At 36.6% G+C, this 22168-nt stretch overlaps 1 protein-coding gene across 1 annotated transcript in view; it reads right to left on the bottom strand.

Moving 5' to 3' along the window:
- SPATA16 (spermatogenesis associated 16) overlaps nucleotides 1-22168 on the bottom strand; it is a 254511-nt gene that overhangs the window by 87476 nt on the left and 144867 nt on the right. The window contains exon 5 of the mRNA XM_003894819.5: nucleotides 139-223. Coding sequence (XP_003894868.4) covers nucleotides 139-223 — 85 coding nt within the window. The remainder of the gene's footprint in view (nucleotides 1-138; nucleotides 224-22168) is intronic.

The raw sequence follows: 22168 nt of genomic DNA, 5'->3' as shown, positions 1-22168 counted from the left end.
ACATTATTATTCAGTAGCTTCCTTCTGATTGATATGCCCAGAGCTACCTTTCCCTGCAGTCTTTTAAGCACCAATCTTTCATTTTAGCTCTAAAAATGAGATGGGTTTCTCCTCCCTAGTTGGGACATCAATTTTTACCTGCCAATACAGTTTGATGAGCTTGCTTATGCTCTGTTCCCTTCCTCCACCAAGCCAGAACATGTAGTCAGCAATCATGGCACTCCTAAGAACAAGGACAGATTAAAAAAAAAAAAAAAAAACACACACACAAATGTATAGGACAGAAGGAAAACCATAACAGGCACTATATACAAATATGGAGGAAGATGATTTTTAATGTATAAATTTGTCTAGACTAATATTAAGCAAAACACAAAGCACATTTTAGAATGTTGAAAGTAGGGTTTTTTTTGGGGGGTAGATAAACCAAAACTATAAAAGAGAAGCAATAAGCTATTTGTCTTCTAGGTGGCTTTAAATTTGTACAGTATAAGAATATTTAAAGATTATGAAATAATGTTTTGTTTTGGTTGGCCTATATTAAGCTTCAAAGCACTTACAGAGTGACACAGATTTTAGGAACTTTTAGGTCTTCAAATCTAGCATAGCATATATAGCTAACTATTAGATTGGTATTTAAGCATATCTCAGACTTTATCTGAGTTAAATATTATTCACTTCTTATTAGTCTCCTGAAAATGGAAAATAAAAAAAATCTCCAATTCAAGGAAGAATCCTCTCCCCACAAATTTGTGTGTAATTGAATTGATTTTAATGCCTAGTGTGTACACTTGCTGCATTAGTCTTATTAAGTTGAGGGGATATTAAAAACTATTGTGCAATGGATATTAATTCATTACTTAGTACCCTTTGGATAAACAGTTTACTTTTATGACTATTTCTCTGCTAGGTCTCTCTATTTCTTTCTCCAGAGATTCCAGATCCAATTAAATGTGACTAGAAGTAATTCCAAATTGTCACGTTAGCCAATGAAACATAAAAGAATCCTGTGTACCTAATCACTAGTACCAAAAGTTTATTTATTTAAGTAGACCTGTGACTGTGTACCCCTGAATGTTTTTGTTATCTTTGCCTGCAGATATGTGTAGTTTCTTGACATCATTGTAAATTGACACATATCTGCACATATCTCTCTCTCTCTCTCTCGCTCTCTCTCTCTCTCTATATATATATATAACACACGTAGTATTGGAAAGAAGCTGCCCACTGACATTTCAAAATAAATGACAATAATTTAAGAATAGCTAATATTTTAAGAATCCTTTTATATTTTCCAAAGCTCTTAATGATAAGGTAAAGAGAGGTAGGAGGTTTTGATGTTGTGTGAATATGAATGGGACAGAAACAAGGTATAAAAATCATGGACTGTAGAGGAACAAAAGTGTATTTCAAATGTTTACATTGTGATAGAAGCACATGGAAACATTTTCCTTTCTTAACAACCTAAAAAGAAAGTTTACTTGACATGGAGGTGCCTGTTATTTAATAGAATTTCATTTAATAAATTCTGAATTTAAGAAATCAGTGGAAAATATAGAAATTTTACTTTCAAGGACAACACGCCCTATATTTATAGAAGTAGGGTACACTTAGGTGACAATTTGGTCTGCAATATGATTCCTTCTACCATTAGCATTTGGATTTACAAATATGGTTCAACAAACATTGCTTAAGAAGTATCCGCCATTAGTTAAATCAAGGGTGGGCAAACTTTTCCTGTAAAGGGTCGATAGTAACTATTTTAAGTTTTGTGGGCCATGTAGTTTCACAACTACTCAACTTTGCTTTGCAGAAGCAGCTATAGACAATACATAAACCAATTAGTGTGACTGTGTTCCAATAAGATTTTATTTACAAAAAACAAATTGGGGTAGTTTAACTCTAACATAAGAAAATTAGTAGGTTGATCAAGCCATGGTGGGCATTTATATAACTGTCAATCAATATCCGATGCCAGCATGCACACATTCCAGCCACAGGTCCCCTTAGATATTTCAATCTGCTATTTTCTCTTCAAGGGACAATATAACATGCACTAATATTACCGAGCAGAGTCCAGTAACTAAACTTCACAATTTGAAACACACAAAAAATGTAAAAGATAATTCTGGATCATAGACACAGGGGCTGGAGTCAAGTAAAAGATAAATTGATAAGAATTTTTATAATGTTAGTTATTGTCATTTTTGGGTTAGGACAATTGTGAAAGAGAAGGAGGTAGATCACCCCAGTGGGTTTCCAAAGCTTTCTTGATTTTTTAATGCTTTTGGTGATTTGGTTTTGTGTTCACTGTTGTAAAATTAGAATTTTTAGCATTTTTATTAATGTTTTGCAAAAGTTGCTTTTTCTATAATTATATGTTGTCACATTGTTTGCTACATTCTTAAGTGTGCTTTTTCACCTGGGGGCTCAAGTCTTTTTTTAAAGGAACACAACTCCAAATTTATATTGAAACCATGAAGAATTAAGATGCATTGAAATTCCTTACCTGCCATACCTCAGTGAAGCATAAGTTTTATAAGAGCAAAAGGATACTAAAGTTAAATAACAAAAAATGATTTCCTAAAGCTCCATATTAGCTGAGATATATTTCATAAGTATGATGCATTTCTTTCAATACCTGGCATGTATTCATAGAGCTGTGTTCATGTTTGGAACACAATTCAGATTGTAGTTGCTCCAAGCCCCTTTTTCTTCCCCGTGGAAATGGCAGCTGTGCTTTTACCACCCACCTTCCTTTGTCTGGTTCTCTATTGTAGCTCTGCCCTACTGCTCAGCCCTCATGAATCGGTGAAAATTGGTGAAATGATATTAAAAGTGCATGGAAATAACATTGTGTCATGCAACATTTGTGAGGCAAGAGCCATGGGGTTTTCATCATGCTGAATTTATAAAAGGCAAGATAATTAATTGATCAACCCACTGAGCATCCATAAGGAGTCAAGTACCATGTGAGATCCTGGTTCCAGAAGACTCATCCCATGAATCAAATGTAAACAGTAACCCATCATTCTTTCTATTCTCCTTCAGGTATCCCTCTACCATTAGAACAATATCTAGGTGCTAGCTTCCAACTATTTTCATTTCATTGTCATGATTCTATTCATCTTATTTTCATTAATGTACTGAATGCTGTACCTGCACTGGAGCTATAAGATCATGTAAGGCAAATCTTTTTAACTGACAGTCGGTGGCTTAACATCTGCTAATTGTGAGGCTTTACGAAGTGATAAGCACCATGTTAAGCACTTTATGGAGCAGAGTGTAAACCTAACCCATCTACTTCTGCACTAGATCTCATCCAATTGCGTCTACTCATGGAAACTGCTCCACCAAGTCTCTCACTCTTCTAGTTTCTTCTCTCTCTTTTCATTTCTCATTTTCTCCTGGAGCTTTTCTTCCAGCATACACAAATGCTGTTGTTTCTTCCTTTTAAAACAAAACAAAATACCCCAAAAGCTTCTCTTGCTCCGTGTCCTCCATTCCAATTATCACCTGAATTCTTCCCTTCACTATTAAAAAGCAAACTGGAAAACCTTGCACTCTTGAAAAAGCTGTGTGCTTTCTCTACTTGTAATTTTTCTCTTCCTGTTGTCTCTGCGACTCACTCCAGCAGAGCTCATTCCCACCACGTCACTGAAACTGCTCTTGTCCGTACCACTAATAGTCTCTGTACTGCCCAATGTAATGGTTTAATTTTCAATCTTCATTTTCTATGCATTTTCAGGTGCAAGTCATACAATAGCTCATGCCCTCATCCAGTGTACACTCTCCCACTTGGCTTCCACTGTGCCATTATTTTGGATTTTCCTCCTATCTTTCTGGTTGCTCTTTTCAGCCTTCCTTGCAGTTATCTTCTCATCTTCCTAGATTCCTAACTTTGGAGTGTCTCAGGATGCAATGCCTGGACCTTTTCTCTGTCTTTCTTGGTGAATTCATCAGTTTCATGGTTTTAAATAGCATCTATACATTGACAAGTCTTATATGTATATCCTGAGGCTAAACCTCTTCATGGATCTGCAGAATCTTGTAGAAACTGTCTTTTAGACATCTCTACTTAGACACCTAAAAGGTATGAAATTTAACTTAATCACACTGGAGACACAGATCTTCCTTACTTCATCTCCCCAACCTCTAGTAGTCTCCATCTATCTAATTTCTCAGACAAAAAACCTTGGCATCACCATCGACTCCTCTCTGTCATATTCCCTATCCATTGCAAGTTAAAATCCTGGTCAGGCTCTCTTTAACCTACATGAGAATCTTGCCACTTCTCACCATCTCCAGCATTATCATCTGGTCCATAATCTCTCACCTGGATTACTGCAACGGCTCCATGCTTCTCCAGCAGTTTATTCTCAACACAATAGTCAGACTGATCCCATTAAAATTAGGGTACTAGAGCAGGTCACTCCTGTGCTTAAAACTGCAAAGCTTCCTGCCTCTCTCGGAGTAAAAAACTAACCTCTTTATAATGGCATTTGAGTCCTGTATCATCTGGACACACATTGCTTCTCTGACCTCATTTTCAACTACCTTCTTCTTAGCTCACTCTGCTCCAGACAGGGTCCATCCCGCTGTCCCTCACAAAGAATGGCCATACTATTGCTTCTGGGATTTTGCACATGACAGTCCTTCTCCTGAAATGCTCTTTCCCTATACATTCTTATGACTCTCTTGCTCACCTCCTTCGGTCTTTGTAGGTGTCATTTTCTCAGTGAGAACTACCCTGACCAGATTCCAACACTATTCATACCCTCACTTGTTGTGCTTTTTCCATGCTACTTATCACCATTCAACATAAAGTTTATTTCGTTTGTATTAGTTTTGGTGGTGTTTACTGCTGTCTTCCCTTACTGCAGGGTCAGCAGATTATGGTCTGTGGGTCCCATCTGGTCTGCTACCTGTGTTTATAAATTACGTGTTAATGGAACACAGCAATGCTCATTCATTTGTGCACTGCTTACACGTTGTCTATGACTGCTTTCGTGCAACAATGGCAGAGTTGAGCAGTTGCAAAAGAAATCCTATCTCTCACAAAGCCAAAAATATTTGCTATCTGACTCTTTACTGGAATGTAAGGTCCCCAAGGGCAGAGATTTTTGTCTGTTTTATTCACTGCTGTATCCCCTGTGCCTAGAAAAGTGCCTGTCATGGTAGTCACGCAATAAATATTTGTTGAATTAACAACTACGCATTATCTTATTTATTTATACAAATTCAAAAAATTGAATTCTATCTTACAAAGAGCCTGAGATGAACAGAATTACACGGCTTACTAGCATTCTAGCAGAAGCAGTCTGGTCTTAGAGCTATCTCACAGTCCATATTGAAGAGAATGCTTTTGTAGTGAAAGTGGCATGGTAGTGGAGCGACAGAATGGGCTTTGTCAGTCTAATTTGTCCAATGCAAAATTTAGCTCATATGAGAGTTTAATGAATGCTAATTGATGCTGATGTATTTATGGCATAAATTGAAGAGGAAAGGTATTGGGAAACACATTGGCCCAATATGTCGTATCTAAAATTATTTTTTACATGATGCCTTCAGTCATATGTCAGCAGTTATTGCTTTCCCACAAGGAAATGTTCACATTTTATTTACTTAATACATCTGTTAAGTATAAAAGGGCCAGAATCTGGTTTTTAAATATATACACATATAAAATAAAAGGTTTTTATTTTATGAACTCAGCTTATTGTGAATCAAATTTTGTTTCCATAGAATGGCAAATACACAATAAAATAATGTGACATATTATTATTAATCAAATAGGTACCAGTTTTATTTGCTTATTTGTAATGAATACCACAAAAGGATTATGAGTACAAGCACATTTATGTTAGGTGCTTTTACAGATTGAATATTTCTAAACAGAATGTGCAATTCTAAGAGTATAAGAAAATACTATTGACATGTCTCAAGGCCTATGTTCAGATTCAAAATTTATAACATTTCTACTCAGTGTGGCCACATGGTGGTGTAAAACAATAAGATATGAGTAAACAAAAAAAATCACAGCACACAATCAGCTGTGTGGTCTCATTGGGCTGACTGGCTGAGACCTTGAAAAGTCATTCCGTTCATCACCTTGCCTTTAGGCAGGATCACACTTAAACCTTTCAAATGAGACTGATGAGAATCTATTCTGTTTTAAAGACCTCCACAGAAGGACATTGCTCTGCTTTCCTCACTGATTCCAGAGTTTCACAGCCATAAATAGCATCTTCTGCAGTTTTAGTCTGCTGGCTTTAGTTCTTTCTCCAGTGTTAATGCAACTCAACTACGCCATATTCTCTGAATAGAAGTTCTAAATATCCTCACAATAATTTATAATCTTCTTTTCCCTATGTTAATTAATTAACCCCAGTTGCTTCCATTTTCTCGAAAGTGTCCTTTTTTTTTTTTTTTTTTGCCTTGAGTCAGTTTTGTGGTTGCATTTCCAATTTATTTAAGTTTCTCCTTTTCTGCCTTCTACAATTGGAAATTGAACTCTCACAAGTCTAAGGATAATCTGTTATCTTTATATGCATCTATTTCATTTACGTAATTGTATAGGTACTTCTTAAAGGTGTGTGTATGAGATCGAACTACAGAATTCTTTTGTATTATCAATATGTTTAGGAGGTTGTTTCCTTTCTCCTGTACTTAAAAAAGCTCAAGAACATATATATGTACATTGTTCCTTTTAGATGAATTAATATTGATGCAGAGTATGTTTTTCTTTTGAATATAAGTACACACTAATGTTAAAGATGATATTCTTATGGGGAGAAGAGCTAAACTAGTAAATTCATTCAAGCCAACACACACACACACACACACACACACACACCCCCACGAAACATTTTTATGTAGGCTCATATATTTTCCACACAGCAGCCAGTCACAATGTTCTTTCAAAAAATGTAAAGGAAAATTACCTCAAAACCCAAGCTCCTACGGTAGCCTCCAATTCTTAACAGGCTGTTTCCTCTTCAACACATTTTCCATAACCCTCTGGTCAAGCCCCCAACCCCACCCCTTGGCCCCGCCCTGCTATTCCTAAACCAGAACTTTGTGCTTTTTCTAAATAAGCTTCACATTTTGTCATTACCTCTGTTTACTTGCTTATTGCCTCCTTTCTCTAGTCCTGTGCTGTCCAATATGGGAACAACTAGCCATCTGTGGTTATTTATATTTAAATGAATTAAAATTAAAATTTTAAATTTAGTTTCTTGGGTACACAAGCACATTTCAGGTGCTCAGTAGCCCTATGTGGCTGGTGGATATCATCCTGAATGACACAGAATATCTTCATCATCTCTGGAAGTTCTATCTGACAGTGCTGATCTAGACTGTAAGCTACCGGAGCCCACCATTACAGCGCCTCCTACAACACCTGGTAATAGTTGTTGCTCAGTAAATTTTAAATAAACACTTTGTCTATTTAAGTGATCAGTAATTCATATGTGCTGTGTTTGGGCTTTCCCTCAGTTATCCATCTTCCTTCCCCCTTACTGCCTGCCCCTAGTCATTTGACAATAATTCACAGGGAGACTCAGCTTCGGGAATGCTCTGGGTTCAGGTGTTTCCGTAGCTGATGGTCATTGAAGAAGTTTTTCGGTCTCTGGACTTTTGTAACAAGCCTTCTTCTATGCCTAATTGCCTGACTCTAATATCTGGAAATTTTTCCTGAGACTGAGTCTTTACCTATTGCAGCCCAAATCGAGTTTATAGGTTCTTGCCTTGATTATAATTCTAGATTCTGATGATTATTGGAGTTCTAGCCATGCTCCTGCATGACTAACAGGTCATTGATGGGAATTTTCCTTGAGGTTTACTGCCTGCCTGCTAGTCTGAAGTTTCAAATATTGCCTGTTCCTAGATTCTCAACTGGTAACAACAAACAACAACAGTACTACTACTACTATTTGTAACAGCAGCCGATATTTACTGAGAGCTTACCATGTACATAGCAAATGCTTTTACATCTCATTTAATTCCTAAAACCAAGCTATAACTTGAAGAAGCTGAGGTTTAAGGAAGTTAATTTTCTAAAAAGTAGATGGCAGAGTCAGGATTCAACTAGATATATGGGGTGCCTGATGCTAATTTCATGTCAAGCTGTTGACTGTTGGTGTACTCTCTAAAAGCTATGTTCACTGTGGCTGATTAAACTGTGTGTAATGCTATCGCCTGGTGACGCCTGGTCCTCCTCCCTTATCCCCCACTCATGCTTGTCTCACTAGCAGACATGTCCTATCCTTAGTTCTGACTTATTAATATAACATGGTCAATTTTTTTTCTTTTCTGGCTGTGTCAAGAGAGGTGTTATTATATCTACAGAAACTATATGCCTGATTGAAGAGGAATGGATAAATAGAACTCATTTCAGATATTTTTATGAAGTTTTATTTTTGATTTCTTTTCTGTGTGGAGCCCAAAATCAGCAAATGTTTCTTGTTTTATTATAATAGGCAAGATTTGGAGTCATGGCAACATGCAAAAAGTATGAAGACACGATGCTGATCTCTATGAGCTTCCAATTGGGCTATCAATATGACGTCCATATTTAGCATATTTGACATGCCAAAATATCAGGCATTTTATATCCACAAAGAACCATGCAAATGTTAAGTACATTATGTTAACTAAGAAGTACAGATCATAAGTGCCATAGAATTTTAAAGAGGAAAACGATTACTTTTTACTGTAATGGAATTTTCAGTGCTGAGACCTGAAGAATGGCTAGCATTCTTTTTAAACAGTAATGAAGAAAAGGTAGCATTTTTTTTTTTATTTGATTGGGGAGCAGGGACATGTCACATGCTAGGGAATTGAAAGTAGAGGTATTAATGCAGAATCTTAGGAGAAGCAGAGGGTTTGTGTAGAGGAATAGAGAGGGGACAAAGCTAGAAAATTATGTTGGGGACAGATTATGATAAACCTTGGATTTCAGGCAGATGAATTTAAACTTTATTCTATAGATGCAAGGGACAATTGAGTTTTTGGAGGGAGGTAACATGGGAACTTCTAGTTTAAAAATCTCAGCCATTGCTAGTCTGGATTTAATAATGGGAAGGAGGTCTTACCTGGCCACGACCTGCCTGGCTTGTGTTTAATAGGGACAGTGACACTCTCTAGCTATATTGGGAACAATCCAGGGTTATCTGTATTTTGCTTTTTAGGTATGAGTTTATAAGTGGTGTCCTTAATATCTAGACCCCATTTGCTCTCTGGAATGAAGAAGATTGTCTTACCATGTACATTGCTAAGCTCTCGGTAAATATTGATTGGCTGCTGTTACAAATAGTAATAGTAGTATTACTGTTGTTTGTTGTTGGGTCCTGATAGGGCCATATGGATATAGGAAGGCATCTAAATACATATGAGTACTGGATTTGTATTTGCATATTTAATGAGTTTCCCTGTTCCACAAAGATGAGGATACTAAGATGGCTCAGCCATTCCTATCATTAAGGTCTAATGAGGAAGGAAATATAATTATATCACAGTGAGTAAAGTGGACAAATCAATATATGTGCTAAAGCAGCTGAGAGGGTTGGTGGTATTCAGGGAGGGGGACCTGGGTCAGCTTAAAATGATGAATAGGAGTTAGCCAAGCAAAGAGAGCCTAAGCCCGAGAAGGGCATTCTGGGCTTAGCATACAACTTGAACACAGGTGCAGAGGTTAGAAGCAGGAGGAAGAGCAGGAAACTCCAAAAGTACCATCTTGCTGCATTTTGAGCAGGGGAGGGAAGGCAGAGGAAAGGCATAAAGAAGGCTGGATTTCATCTTGTGGGTAATGGGGAACTGTTGTATGGTATTAAATAGAAAGTGATTCTGTGGTTGAGAGAGACAACCTTGATAACGCTTTAGAGGATGTATTTGAGTGAGAAGACTGGAGGTGGGAGGTGATTGCAGGAATTCTAGGGGACAGCAGACAAGTCTAAACTAGGGCAGTGACTATAAGAACATAGGAAATGGAGATAAAGACACCATTCTTAAGGACAAAGTCAACTAACAAGGAATGTAAGGAGAAGGCATTTTTGAGCTTAAATATGGTACATTCCAGGTCCTGTGTGATTTAGTCTCAGACTAGGGTGGGCTTTCATAGAGGAAGAGGCATTGAAGAAGTTATTGTTCCTATTAATAGTCCTATTAATCTTGTGAGGAAAGGAAAACCTAAAACTGACTTCTTTCCTTTTCCAGATGAATGAACTAATATCTGATGCTCAAGGAAACCATAAATGATAAAACGCTAATGGGCTCGGCCTGAAGCCAACTGTGTAACTCTTTGGTGGAGACTCACTGGTAATCACAGGCCAGCAGTCAAATTAAATAATCTGTTGCTCTGATTCTCTGGAGTGTTGATGGTACCTGGTAAGCCTTAGAGACGCTTCCTTAGCACTCATTTTTCAAGAGCTCCTCCTGGAGCATCCCCACAGGGAATTTTTCCTACCAGTGACCTGTCTCCTGCCCCACCATATCCTGGGTCACCCTCCCATGATGGAGAGTCAAGCATCCATTCTTGGAACATTTCCCTACCAGCAGAGGGAACCCTCACCTTCTGGTATGAATGGAAATCCGGAATGTAGGGTTCTCCCATCTTGAACATGATCCTGAAATTTTATTTAACGTTTTGTGGGATTAAAGGAACGGGAACAATTAGCAAAAACTGAAAAATGTCATATTAGGTCATGCTGAAAGGGGACAAAAGCTAGAGGAGAGCCTGGCTGTACAAAAATAGGCAATCCTGAATTTAACTTTGCTTTCAGTTATTCACAGCGGTAGTTTCTGGAGCCAATATAAAATGTAAAGCAGTTGGAAATAAGAGGACTTAGAGCAGAAAATAAACCCATTCACAGCAGAGAAACAGCTTACAGAGAAAGTAGCCAGAACTAACTGTCTTGTTACTCTCTAGAAGTAAAGAAATCAAAGCACAATCTTAAGGCTTGTAGCAAGTCGAGGGGTGTGGCTTGCACTCCATCTCCTGATCTCTGCTTGGGTAGGAAAAAAATCCCTCCGAAGATATAGAGATTATACAGCCTGATAAAATATCCTGATTATTTAGCAAATAGTGCAACTCAACCACAGTCATAAACTCTGCTGCCTATTTCTCAAGAGCCTGAGACCTGTAGGCAAAGAAGGAGAGAGTGAGGAAAACAGTGATTAGCCAGCATAGACAGGCCCTGATATGGTAAACTGATTCTTTGAAACTTGGAGTCCATTTTCTAATAGAACCAAAGTATCTTATACACTGTTGTAAGGTTGTCAAGGCAGCCTACAAATATCTGTTTAAACCAGTTTACTGAAATGATACACGTTTATCAGTTATGCAATGTTTTGCCAATGAAATAAAACTAAATAAAAGGGTAAAGTGACTTAAAACGTCTGAATTTTTAAACTGAGTAGAATCAGGTTTCCTTTTCGGTGTTTCTCAACTGCAGTCACTCTTGTAAACTTTAGGTAGCTACACTGTGTATTGTGTGGGCTGTCCTGTGCATTGCAGGAAGCTGTGTTTTTAGGCGCCCCCTCAACATGCCAATAGTGCTTACCAGTTACTTTGGCCACCCAAATACCCTCACTCACTTTCCAAGAGATGGGGAGGGGCTGAGATCCACTCAGAGATGTTCATGGAGATTCTGAAGAGGAGGCACATTAAAGGTTGATGGAATGGATGCTTAATATTTTGAAGTTGAATTTTACTTTATAACACTTTTTTTTTTGTCTTTTTTGAGATGGAGTTTCACTTTTGTCACCTAGGTGCAATGGCGTGGTCTTGGCTCACTGCAACCTCCACCTCCCTGGTTCAAGTGATTCTCCTGCCTCAACCTCCTGAGTAGCTGAGATTACAGGCACCCACCACCACGCCTAGCTAATTTTTTGTATTTTTAGTGGTGAGGGGTTTTCTGCATGTTGGCCAGGCTGGTCTCGAACTCCTGACCCCAGGTGATCCACCCGGCTCAGCTTCCCAAAGTGCTGGGATTACAGGTGTGCACTCTGCCAAGATAGAGGACAGCTGTAAGATAACATATAAACATGTGCTAATTTTTATGAATTATATATATTCAGAGCAGACATCAGGCAGAATTATGATGTGCTTAAACTTGCTTTCAGCACTTTTCTAGACCCCTTTGAATAGTCCATGTCTCTGCTCTGGGATCTTCTTTCTTTCCAATGTGCTCTGCTTGTACTAAAGTCTTCCACTGTGAAACCTACCTAGGCCTGGTCCCTCAGGACAGTATTATAGGATTCAATCTTTCCCTCTCTCAAATATCCATCCAAGTGTATCAACTCTGTATCTAATTTTTTCAAGTACACAGTACATCTAGAGATAAGTAGGTAATTTCAGAGGCATCAAAAAATATTCTGGCTCACAAATCTTTCCCTCAGTGACTTAAACTGCCATAAAATGACAGTTACTTCTTCAGGTTGAGATATTAAGTGGTATTGCACATTTGTGTTTCATTGGAAGGTGAAAGTATTATTTCTTCTTAATAATTTTGAATAAATTATTTTTCATCAGAATAACAGAAAGACAATACGGCATACAGGTTGAAAACTCTGACTTGGGAGCTAGACAGCTTTTGTTTGAATCTTAATCCTGTCATTTCCTGGCTGTGTAACTTTGGTCAAGTTACTTAACCTATCTGAGCCTCAGTTTCATCATAGTACAATGTGGATAATAATAGTTGCCAACCTCACAGAGTTGTCAGGTGGAGTAAATGCCCTGTTAAATGTAATGCATATTAGCAGTGCCTGATACTTGGGAAGTACTCAGTAAGTGGTAACTTCCCAGTTAATATTCTGCCCAAGTCTTAACACCGATAGTTTGGAAAATAAAATACACATTGACTTGTTGAAAAGTTTATACCCAAATAGACTTACTGAGATTGCTTCGAAAGGATATTATCTCGTTATTAAAATTTTTTCTTGAGCTTGCAAAATTTACACAAGCTTACAACTAACACAGGTAGTGTAGGTTTGTGAGTCCACAATGAGAATGCCATTTCTTTGGTGCAGCCTTCTTTAACCTTTATTACATTTAACCCTTGAATATTCTTGTTTTCTACTCTGTCATAACACTTTGCTTATGTCATCGCTTAGAGCCCTCTAACTCTCTCTTTTAAATTAGCTATTGGTATTCTTTAAAGCCATCTTCAGTAGAAAGCAATTTGCTGGAGGTCAAGGATCATGTCTCACTTACTATGAATTCACCAAATGCTTGAACAGTGCAGGCATATGCCATGTGATTATTAAATGAATGAATAATTATAAGCTCTACAGGGGCAGGGATTTTTGAAGTTTTGCTCCTTGCCATCTATATCAGCAAGTATCTAGAATGGTGATTGGGGCATAGTAAGTGAATAAACATTTGCTAAGTGATTTTGTTAAATGAAGGGAGGCACAGATGTGCTGTTGAAGTAAAAATGGGATTCTATATATTAAACCAACATTTTCACTGATTACATTAAACGTTTTGAGATATATTCCTCCAGAAAAAAATTCGCACTGGGGAAACAAACTATAATACATAAACTAATACATTTACTTGCTCGTTTGGAAATATTTCTCTGAGGCAGGGGAGGACAGTGATGGTCAGTATTCATAAGCTATAGTCTCCTGTCTCTAGCCATAGGTATCACTTCATTCATTCAACCAAAAGCTATTGACCTCTTGCTTCATGAAGGGCACTGTGGCTGATGATGGGCCACATGAGACACGAAGGATATGAAAAGGTGTTGATCACAGAATTCATGTCTGAGTACCTGGAATAAAGTGTTATGCTCTTGGCAATTGTGAATAAAGTGTGATGGTCTTAACTAGTCCACTTCTAAGAGAAAATGCGTTGCTCATGTCTCTCATGAAGAAGCAGGTCTAGGTGATCTCATTCCCCTTTTCTGTTTGGACCAGGGTGGCAGTCAAGTTTTAGAGACCAATGAAATCATCTAGTCCAAAAATCTTGGTCAAACCATGCTTGACTATCAATAAAAATGTATGAACTAAGAGATTTAAAGGAAAAATCAGTGCGCAGCAGTGGAAGAAGGGCAGAAGAAAATAAAGGGCAGAGGAAAACAAATCTCCATTATCTGGTCATGACTGTGATGCCCACACTTTTGATCCCTTGCTCGGGATGACCATACACCTAGGTTTTCCCAAGATAGTCCTAGTCCATCCTTGTCCTAGGGTAATAAGGCCCCTTTCACTGAAAGGGGTTTAGATGTTATGATTTCAATGATAAATTATGTGAACGCCTATTATTCTCTCAGGGGAGATGTTTCAGAGTGTGTTTGCACATTGTACAGCCAGGCTCCATGGTTAAATATACCTGTTTAGTACTCTACAAAGAGAACGATAGATCCTTTCTCTACTAGGATTGTAAGCTCTTCAAGGGCAGAAATCTCATTTTCTCCTTTTCCTATTCCTTCTTCCTAACAAGAGCTGATTATATAATAGGCTGCAATAAATTCTTATTAAATTATATTGAACTTTTCCCCTAAGAACCTACAGAAAAAAATGCATATACGTGCACACTTTTTTTTCTTCCTATGAGGTATATATTTTCTTAGAGATAACATGTATTTATCTTCAGTCAGCTGAACTGCTGGATGGCTTTCTTATAGAATTTATCTGATGCAATCCATAGCAACCTTGATTTTTATGCTGAAATTGTGCTTTCCAAACTCATATTTTCTAGCTTTTAATTTATACATTTAAACCAGAAACTGGGCTAATAAACACTTAGATGCATTTCACTACCTCACAGATTATGCAACACACACAAGAACACTGATAACAGAAAGGTAAGTTTCTATACACTGTTCCTTAGGTAAAAAGGGGACACAAACAGAGCTGAAGAAAAAAAGCAACAGGGATCTAGATATGGTGAACAGCATAGGCAAAGTTATGGAGTTGGGAAGTGGAATGCTATGTGTGTTGAAAGCAAACAGTTTTTTATTTATCACGTGCTCACTATATGTGTTTATAGTATTTATATTACTTGAGCTTTAGAGACAGAATATATGGGAGAACTGAGAAACTGAATTATTTTACCACAGTTGTTGAATTTACAAGATAGTCTCCCCTTTCCTCTCCTTAGAAGCTTTTGCACCCTTGAACTAGTTCATGGTACGGGCGTTAGGAAAATTCTGCATTCCTTTTGTGGCACAGTACAATACTCATTTGTTTATTTTGAGTATTTGCTTGAAGGGGGGTAATGCAGGCAGATGATGCTCTTTTTCCTTCTATTTTAAAAACCACAGCTTGCATGATATTTGTCTTCTTAAAAATTGTGTTTTTAATTTTGCAAATGTACCCAGAGGCATTAAGTAATGGCAGCATATTTATAAATTAAAATATAAATAAATAATTTGGGAAAGCAATAACAGCTGGGAAGTATTTTTTCATGTGAGTTGCTTTTAAGGAAAGCAATAAACAGTTTTTCTTGGGAGTGAAGAAAGAAACCATACCAGTTCACAGAGGAGTAGACAGTGCAGCAAGAGCTTCTTAACAAAATTTCAAATTTTATGAGGACTTGAAAGAGAAAAAGCATATCCCTTGAAGGAAGGTAGGGGACTCTAGGGTGTGTGTGTTGGCTTGGTGGGGAGGATTGAGGGCGGGGGAAAGTGTTAAATACAAGAAAAAAATATTCATGATGCAGGCATGATGACTCTGCTTCTTACTGAGTTTATATAATCAACTTGATCCTGGATAGAAGGGAATTAATGGTGACCCTGTTAAGGTACTTCTGAGCAGCTACTACTGCCCTGGGTGTGATCAAAGGTGGACATCAGAAGACTCAAGGCCCTGCCCAAATGGGATCCATTTTCACTCTTCCTGATTTAGGAAAGGGCTCCTCCCATCAAAGGGTTGGAGCTTGCATCCCTGAGAGACAATGCTGTGCTCTGGGAATAAGTGAAGATTTAGGAATTTACAGCCATGGCCAAAATTTTACAGAATTTATTTGAGGAAAGCAAAATCTTTTACAGAAATCTCTTGATAGAGGCAATTCAAAGACAATCTTTTGAGCAATTACACCTAAAACACAACAAACCCAGAAAAAGAATGTTTTGGAATCCCTACAAGAGTATCCACACTATACTAGCAGAGAGAGAATTCAGTGGTTGGGGCTTATCCCCAGTTCCTTGGCAAGGGATCCAGAGGCTGAAGATTGATCCCCAAACAGAATGAACAGCAAGGCTACATTATGCAGGTTTAAAATCCAAGCTTAGTTGGATTTTAAAATATTAGTGAAAAAAAAGAGATAAAATGAAAATTTAAGTAGTGGCAAGTGCCGGCTTGCCATTCTATTCAATAAGGTTAAGCCCACAGGCAATGAATGGAATCAGTCCAATCATCAATAATCATTGCAAATTTGAAACCTATTTTTAAAATATGAGATAGATGTAAGGGTTTCCCTGATCAATGGCAAATACATCAAACACCTTCCAGGCAAGTGGGTGGTCCTCTGAGCCATCCAGGATAAAAAGCAGTAATTAATTCAGGGCTAAGGAAGAGTTTGCTAGACAGGTAAAGTCATCTGTGAAAGAATGATGATGATGAACAGCAAGAGCCAACAGGATAGTATCTTCATTACTTTGCTGAAGTATTCCAAGCAGAGAAATCCTTGAGTGACAGCTTCTGATTATAATCTTCCTGTGGCATGATATACTGATAATTACAATAAATATTAAATGTTTATGTGAGCATATTTGTGTATAGGTTGTATACACAAAACCATGCACATAGTAGCAGATGATACAAAAAACTTTTAAGGATATTTCTGACATTACCTCTTTGCTTTTCTTCTCTTTCCCCCTCCCCCGCTTAATATGCTAACCTCTTTGTACCATGCTGTTCTGCTCTATTCTTGTCTGGAATGCATGTTAGCTGGCCACCAGTAATCCCAGAAGACAGCTGGGGGGACTGAAGTCTTGTATTATTCTGGTGGGGATATAAGCTAGAATATTGACCTGTTGCAGTTCTTGTGATTTAATTTGTGTTCACACGTTAATAAGGCTTAGGGAAATTCAAGTTATGTAAGACATAGAGCAAAAGCCATAAACTTTTCATTACAAGGTCTAGGTCACATAATTCCCAATAAATACTTTTGTTGACTTTTTTAAAGGTCTGGAATAAGGAACTCCCCTTTTATTCTGTATTTTAATACACAGACACCTGTTCTAAGGAAATCTTACCTACTTTAGAATTAGATTCAAGATTTAGATACCAAGAGTATGTGACTACTGGTAAGGAGCCCCCTTTGGTCGAAGAAACTCTTGGTGAATAAGTCAGTTCTACATTCTCAAGAAACCCATGCTATTTTAAGTTCAATTGGCATTCATGGAATATGCACCAGTAGCTGTATAGACAAGGCATAGCGATAGATAGTACAAAAAACGAGGAGTTAATTCTACTGGGAGAAAGCAGAGTCAGAGAAACTAGGGCAGATAGGTCCTGAGAAGGGTTTCAGAGGTGACTAAAGAGGAAAAAGCTATTTTGAGCATAGAAGATGGCATAGGCAAATGTGTGGAAGCACAAAATAACATGCCGTGCTTGGGGAATATTTCAGTACTGAAATCTGTGTGTGTGTGTGTGAGAGAGTGCGTGTGTGCACGTGTGCGCGATGGGAAAGGAGGCCAGAGTGACAAACAGAATCTTAATTACAAGATAATTTTTAATTTTTTTTCTGGCCAGGAATTATTTTGTAGATTATGGAGAGCCATTTAAGGTAATTAGTCTGGAAAGAGATGCGTTCAAATTTGTACTGCAAATAAAAAGCATACTACATATATAGTTAACTTGCTTTCCTAAATTAACAATATGGTGCTAATATATTCCACATTAGTAAATATTCATTTGTAGCATTAATTAAAATGATTGCATTGCATTCTGTGGGCATTTTAACTATTTAATTAATTAATCTCCTATGTTAGGCAATTAGAAAACTTGAGAGTTAAGTTTTTGAGAGCAGTAAAAAGTTAAGTTTAGAACATGCTTTGCTTGAGATGCCTGTAATACAGCCAAATGGGGGTGCTTGAATATTCAGATGGTGCTGGAATATATAGAGGTGGAGCTTGAGGGGAACGATCTGAGAATGTAGACATAAATATGGGAATCATTAGTATATTGATTACTTAAAGTCAGAAGGGGATACTTAATGGCCAAGGAAAAGAAAATGTACAATTCTTTAAAAAAGTAAAGGGGATAGAACCTTTGGAAATACTGTTTCTAGGCAGTGAGTTGAGTAGTAAGAGATTGGGAAAGAAAAGTCAGGGGGATGGGGAAAAAATCTGAAGAGTGTGATGTAGGAGGATTCAGAGGAAAAGAGAGAGTTGATTCCTATAACAACTTTTAGAAAGGTGAGACTAGGTAATACTATTATTATTATTTACTTTCCACAAAGGCTAAATGTCTTCTTGGGGCAAATACAATTGTAAACATTAAAACTGGATTGCTAATCCTGATCTTCTAGCTTCAGTTCTAACAGAACTGGATTTTATGATTCAGGTAATTAAAGAAAGAGAGTATAAAAGAATAGCAGGATAAGCTTCAGAAGCTAAAATTAAGTTGGAATCTGTAGGAGATATAATGTATAGAAAAAGAACATGTTCTTAAATTAAAGCAGGCAAAGAAGGATATCCCAAAATAGGCTAGGAGAGAAAGCTGATAAAAATGTCTTGAAATGTTAAGTCTTGGCTTTCAAATTTGAGAATATGGTGGATGAGATAATCAGAGAAACCCTACCCAGTAGAGCTGATACTCTTCAACATAATGGACTGAAAACAAACATAACAAATAAGCTATTTTAAACAACAACTTCTTTTTTTTTTTTACTTTGAAAGAATTTTAAATACATAGAAAAGTTACAAAACAGTATAGTTAATGTATACCCTTTCACCCAGCGTCTCCAGCTTCATCTAACTTTAACAACTTACATAATCATAGTACTATACAATTAACAAAACCAGGAAATTAATATGGGTACATTAATATTAAACTATGGACTTTTTCAAATCTCACCAGGTTTTCCATTAATGTCCTTTTTCTTTTCCAGTATCCAATTTAGTTGTATAACCTTAGTCTCTCCAATCTTTGACATTTCCACATTTTTCCCTACCTTTCATAGCCTTAACACTTTTAATGAGTACTAACTGGTTATTATGTAGAATGTCTTTCAAATTAGTTTTGTTTGTTTTTTTTCATGATAAACTATACATTTTAGGCGAGACCACCATAAAAGTGATGTTGTGTCTTCGTTGCATACTGTCAGTGAGTATGTGATGGTGATGTCTTATTAGTGGTATTATTAACTTTGATTACTTAATCACTTATTATCAAATGGCAAATATGGCCAGTTGCCCCAGGTGGTATCTGCTGGGTTTCTTCACCATAAAGTTAACAGCTGTTTTTTTGTGATTGATAAGTAATTGGAGGACATATTTTGAGACTATGCAAATACGTTTTCAAACTTTTGCTCATTGATTTTAGCATCTACTAGTGGATGTTTTAAAAACTTTTTAAAAAAAATTTACTTCAAATTAATAAACTTTATATTTTCAGAGACACTTTAGGTTCAAAGCAAAATTGAGTGGAAAGTACAGAGTTCCCAGATACTCCCTGATCTCTTCCCCAACCCAGCACAACCTCCCCCACTGTCAACATCCCTCACTAGAGTGGTATATTTGTTACAATTGATGACTTATATTTACATCACCCCCAAAGTCTGTAATTTATATTATAGTTCACTCTTAGTGCTGTACATTCTATGGGCTTTGACAAATGTACAATGAGATATATGTCCTTCATTGTAGTACCACATGTAATACTTTTACTCCTTAAAAATCTCCATCTTTACCTACTCATCCCTCCCTCCCTCCTAAGCCCTGGCAACCAGTGATCTTTTTACATATTTTGCCTTTTCCAGAATGTCATATAGTTAAAATTGTACAATAGGTAGCCTTTCAGACTGGCTTTTCTCACTTGGTAATAGGCAGATAAGTTAATTTTTTTTTTTTCATGGTTTGAGAGCTCATTTCTAGTGCCAAACAGTATTCTATTGTCTAGATGTTACAAAAAGTTCATCTATTCACCTACTGAAGAACATCTTGGTTGCACTTATGTGTCTGCAATTATGAACAAAGCTGCTATAAATATTAGTATACAGGTTTTCAGGTGGACATAGTTTTCATCTCCTTTGTGTAAATATCATGGAGAACAATTGTTAGATTCTATGGTAAGAGTATACCTTAATTTTATAAGAAACTGTCAAACTGCCTTCCACAGTGGCTGTACCATTTTGCATTTCCACCAGCAATGAAGCATCTGGTGTAGTCAGTGTTTTGGATTTTGGCCATTTTAATAGGTGTGTAGTGGTTGGTATCTCATTATTGTTTTAATTTGCATTTCCCTGATGACATGATGTCAGCATCTTTTCCTATGAGTACTTGCTATCTGTATATCTTCTTTGGTGAGGTGTCTGTTAAGGTCTTTGGCGTTCTTAAAATTAGATTTTTTTTTTTTTTTTTTTTTTACTGTTGAGTTTTAAGAGTTCTTTGTATATTTTGGATAACAGTTCTTTATCATATATGCCTCTTGCTAACATTTTCTCCTGGTCTGTCTTCTGTTTTTGTTCTCTTGACAGTGTATTTTGCAGAGCAGAAAATTTTAATTTTAATGAACTCCAGCTTATCAATTATTTCTTTCATGGATTGTGCCTTCAGTGTTGTATCTAAAAAGTCATTATTATAACCAAGATTTTGTCCTATGTTATCTTCTAGGAGCTTTATAATTTTTAATTTTGCATTTAGATCTATGATCCATTTTGAGATAATTTTTTGTAAAGGATGTAGATCTGTGTCTTGATTCGTTATTTTTACGTCTGCATGTCCAGTGGTTTCAGCCCCATTTGTTGAGATGACTATCTTTGTTCCATTATATTGCTTTGGCTCTTCTGGATTAAGGATCAGTTGACTATATTTATGTGGATCTATATCTGGAGTTTCTATTCTGTTGTATTAATCTATTTGTTCTTTCATCAATACCAAATTATCTTGATTACTGTAGCTTTATAGTAATTCTTGAAGTAAGATAATGTCGGTTCTCTGACTTTGTTCTTCTCCTTCAATACTGAGTTGACTATTCTGGGTCTTCTACCTCTGTATATACATTTTAGGGTCAATTTGTTTATATAAATGAAATAACACTGAAATTTTGATTGGGATTGTGTTGAATCTATGGATCAAGTTTGGAATAACTGACATCCTGACAGTTTTGAGTCTTCCTATTCATGAACATGGAGTACCACTCATTTATTCAGTTCTTTGATTTCTTTCCACAGAGTTTTATAGTTTTTCTCATATAGATCTTATACATACTTTTGTTAGATTTACATCCAAGTATTTTATTTGTTTTGGCACTAATGTACATGATAGCATTAATGGAATGATTTTAACTTCAAATTCCTCTTGGTTATTGCTGGTTACAGGAAAATGATTGCTTTTCTGTATCATTGGTGTATCCTGCAATCATGGTACAATCATTTATGAGTTTCAGGAGTTTCCTTGCTGATTATTTTAGATTTTCTTCATGGATAATCATGTCATCTGCAGACAAAGACAATTTTATTTCTTTCTTATGAATATTTATGCATTTTATTTCCATTTCTTGTCTTATTGTATTAGCTAAGACTTCCAGTGACATATTGAAAAGCAACAGTGAGAGGTAATAGTCTTATTTTGCTCCAGAGCTTAGTGAGAAAGTTTCAAGTTTCTCACCATTAAGTGCAATGTTAGCTGTAGGTATTCTGTAGACTTTTTTTAAAAAAAAATAAGTTTGGGAAGTTCCTTCCTATTCTTAGTTTGCTGAGAATTTGTGTCACGAACATTTGTTGGGTTTTGTCAAATGCTTTCTCTGAATCTGTTGATATGATTATGCAACTTTTCTTCTTTAGCCTGTTGATATGATGGATTACATCAATTTATTTTCAAATGTTGAATTATGTTTGCATACCTGGAATAAATTCCACCTGATAAAGGAGTATGATTCTTTTTAGGTATTATTGGATTCAATATGCTCATATTTTAGGAAGGATTTTTGTTCATGAGAAGTACTGGTCTGCAGTATTTTTTTTTCTTGTAATGTCTTTGTCAGGTTTTGGTAT

This window comes from Papio anubis, chromosome 2 (assembly GCF_008728515.1).
Source record: "Papio anubis isolate 15944 chromosome 2, Panubis1.0, whole genome shotgun sequence".
In the NCBI taxonomy this organism is placed as follows: domain Eukaryota; kingdom Metazoa; phylum Chordata; class Mammalia; order Primates; family Cercopithecidae; genus Papio; species Papio anubis.
This window is presented reverse-complemented; position numbering and strand designations above follow the sequence as displayed.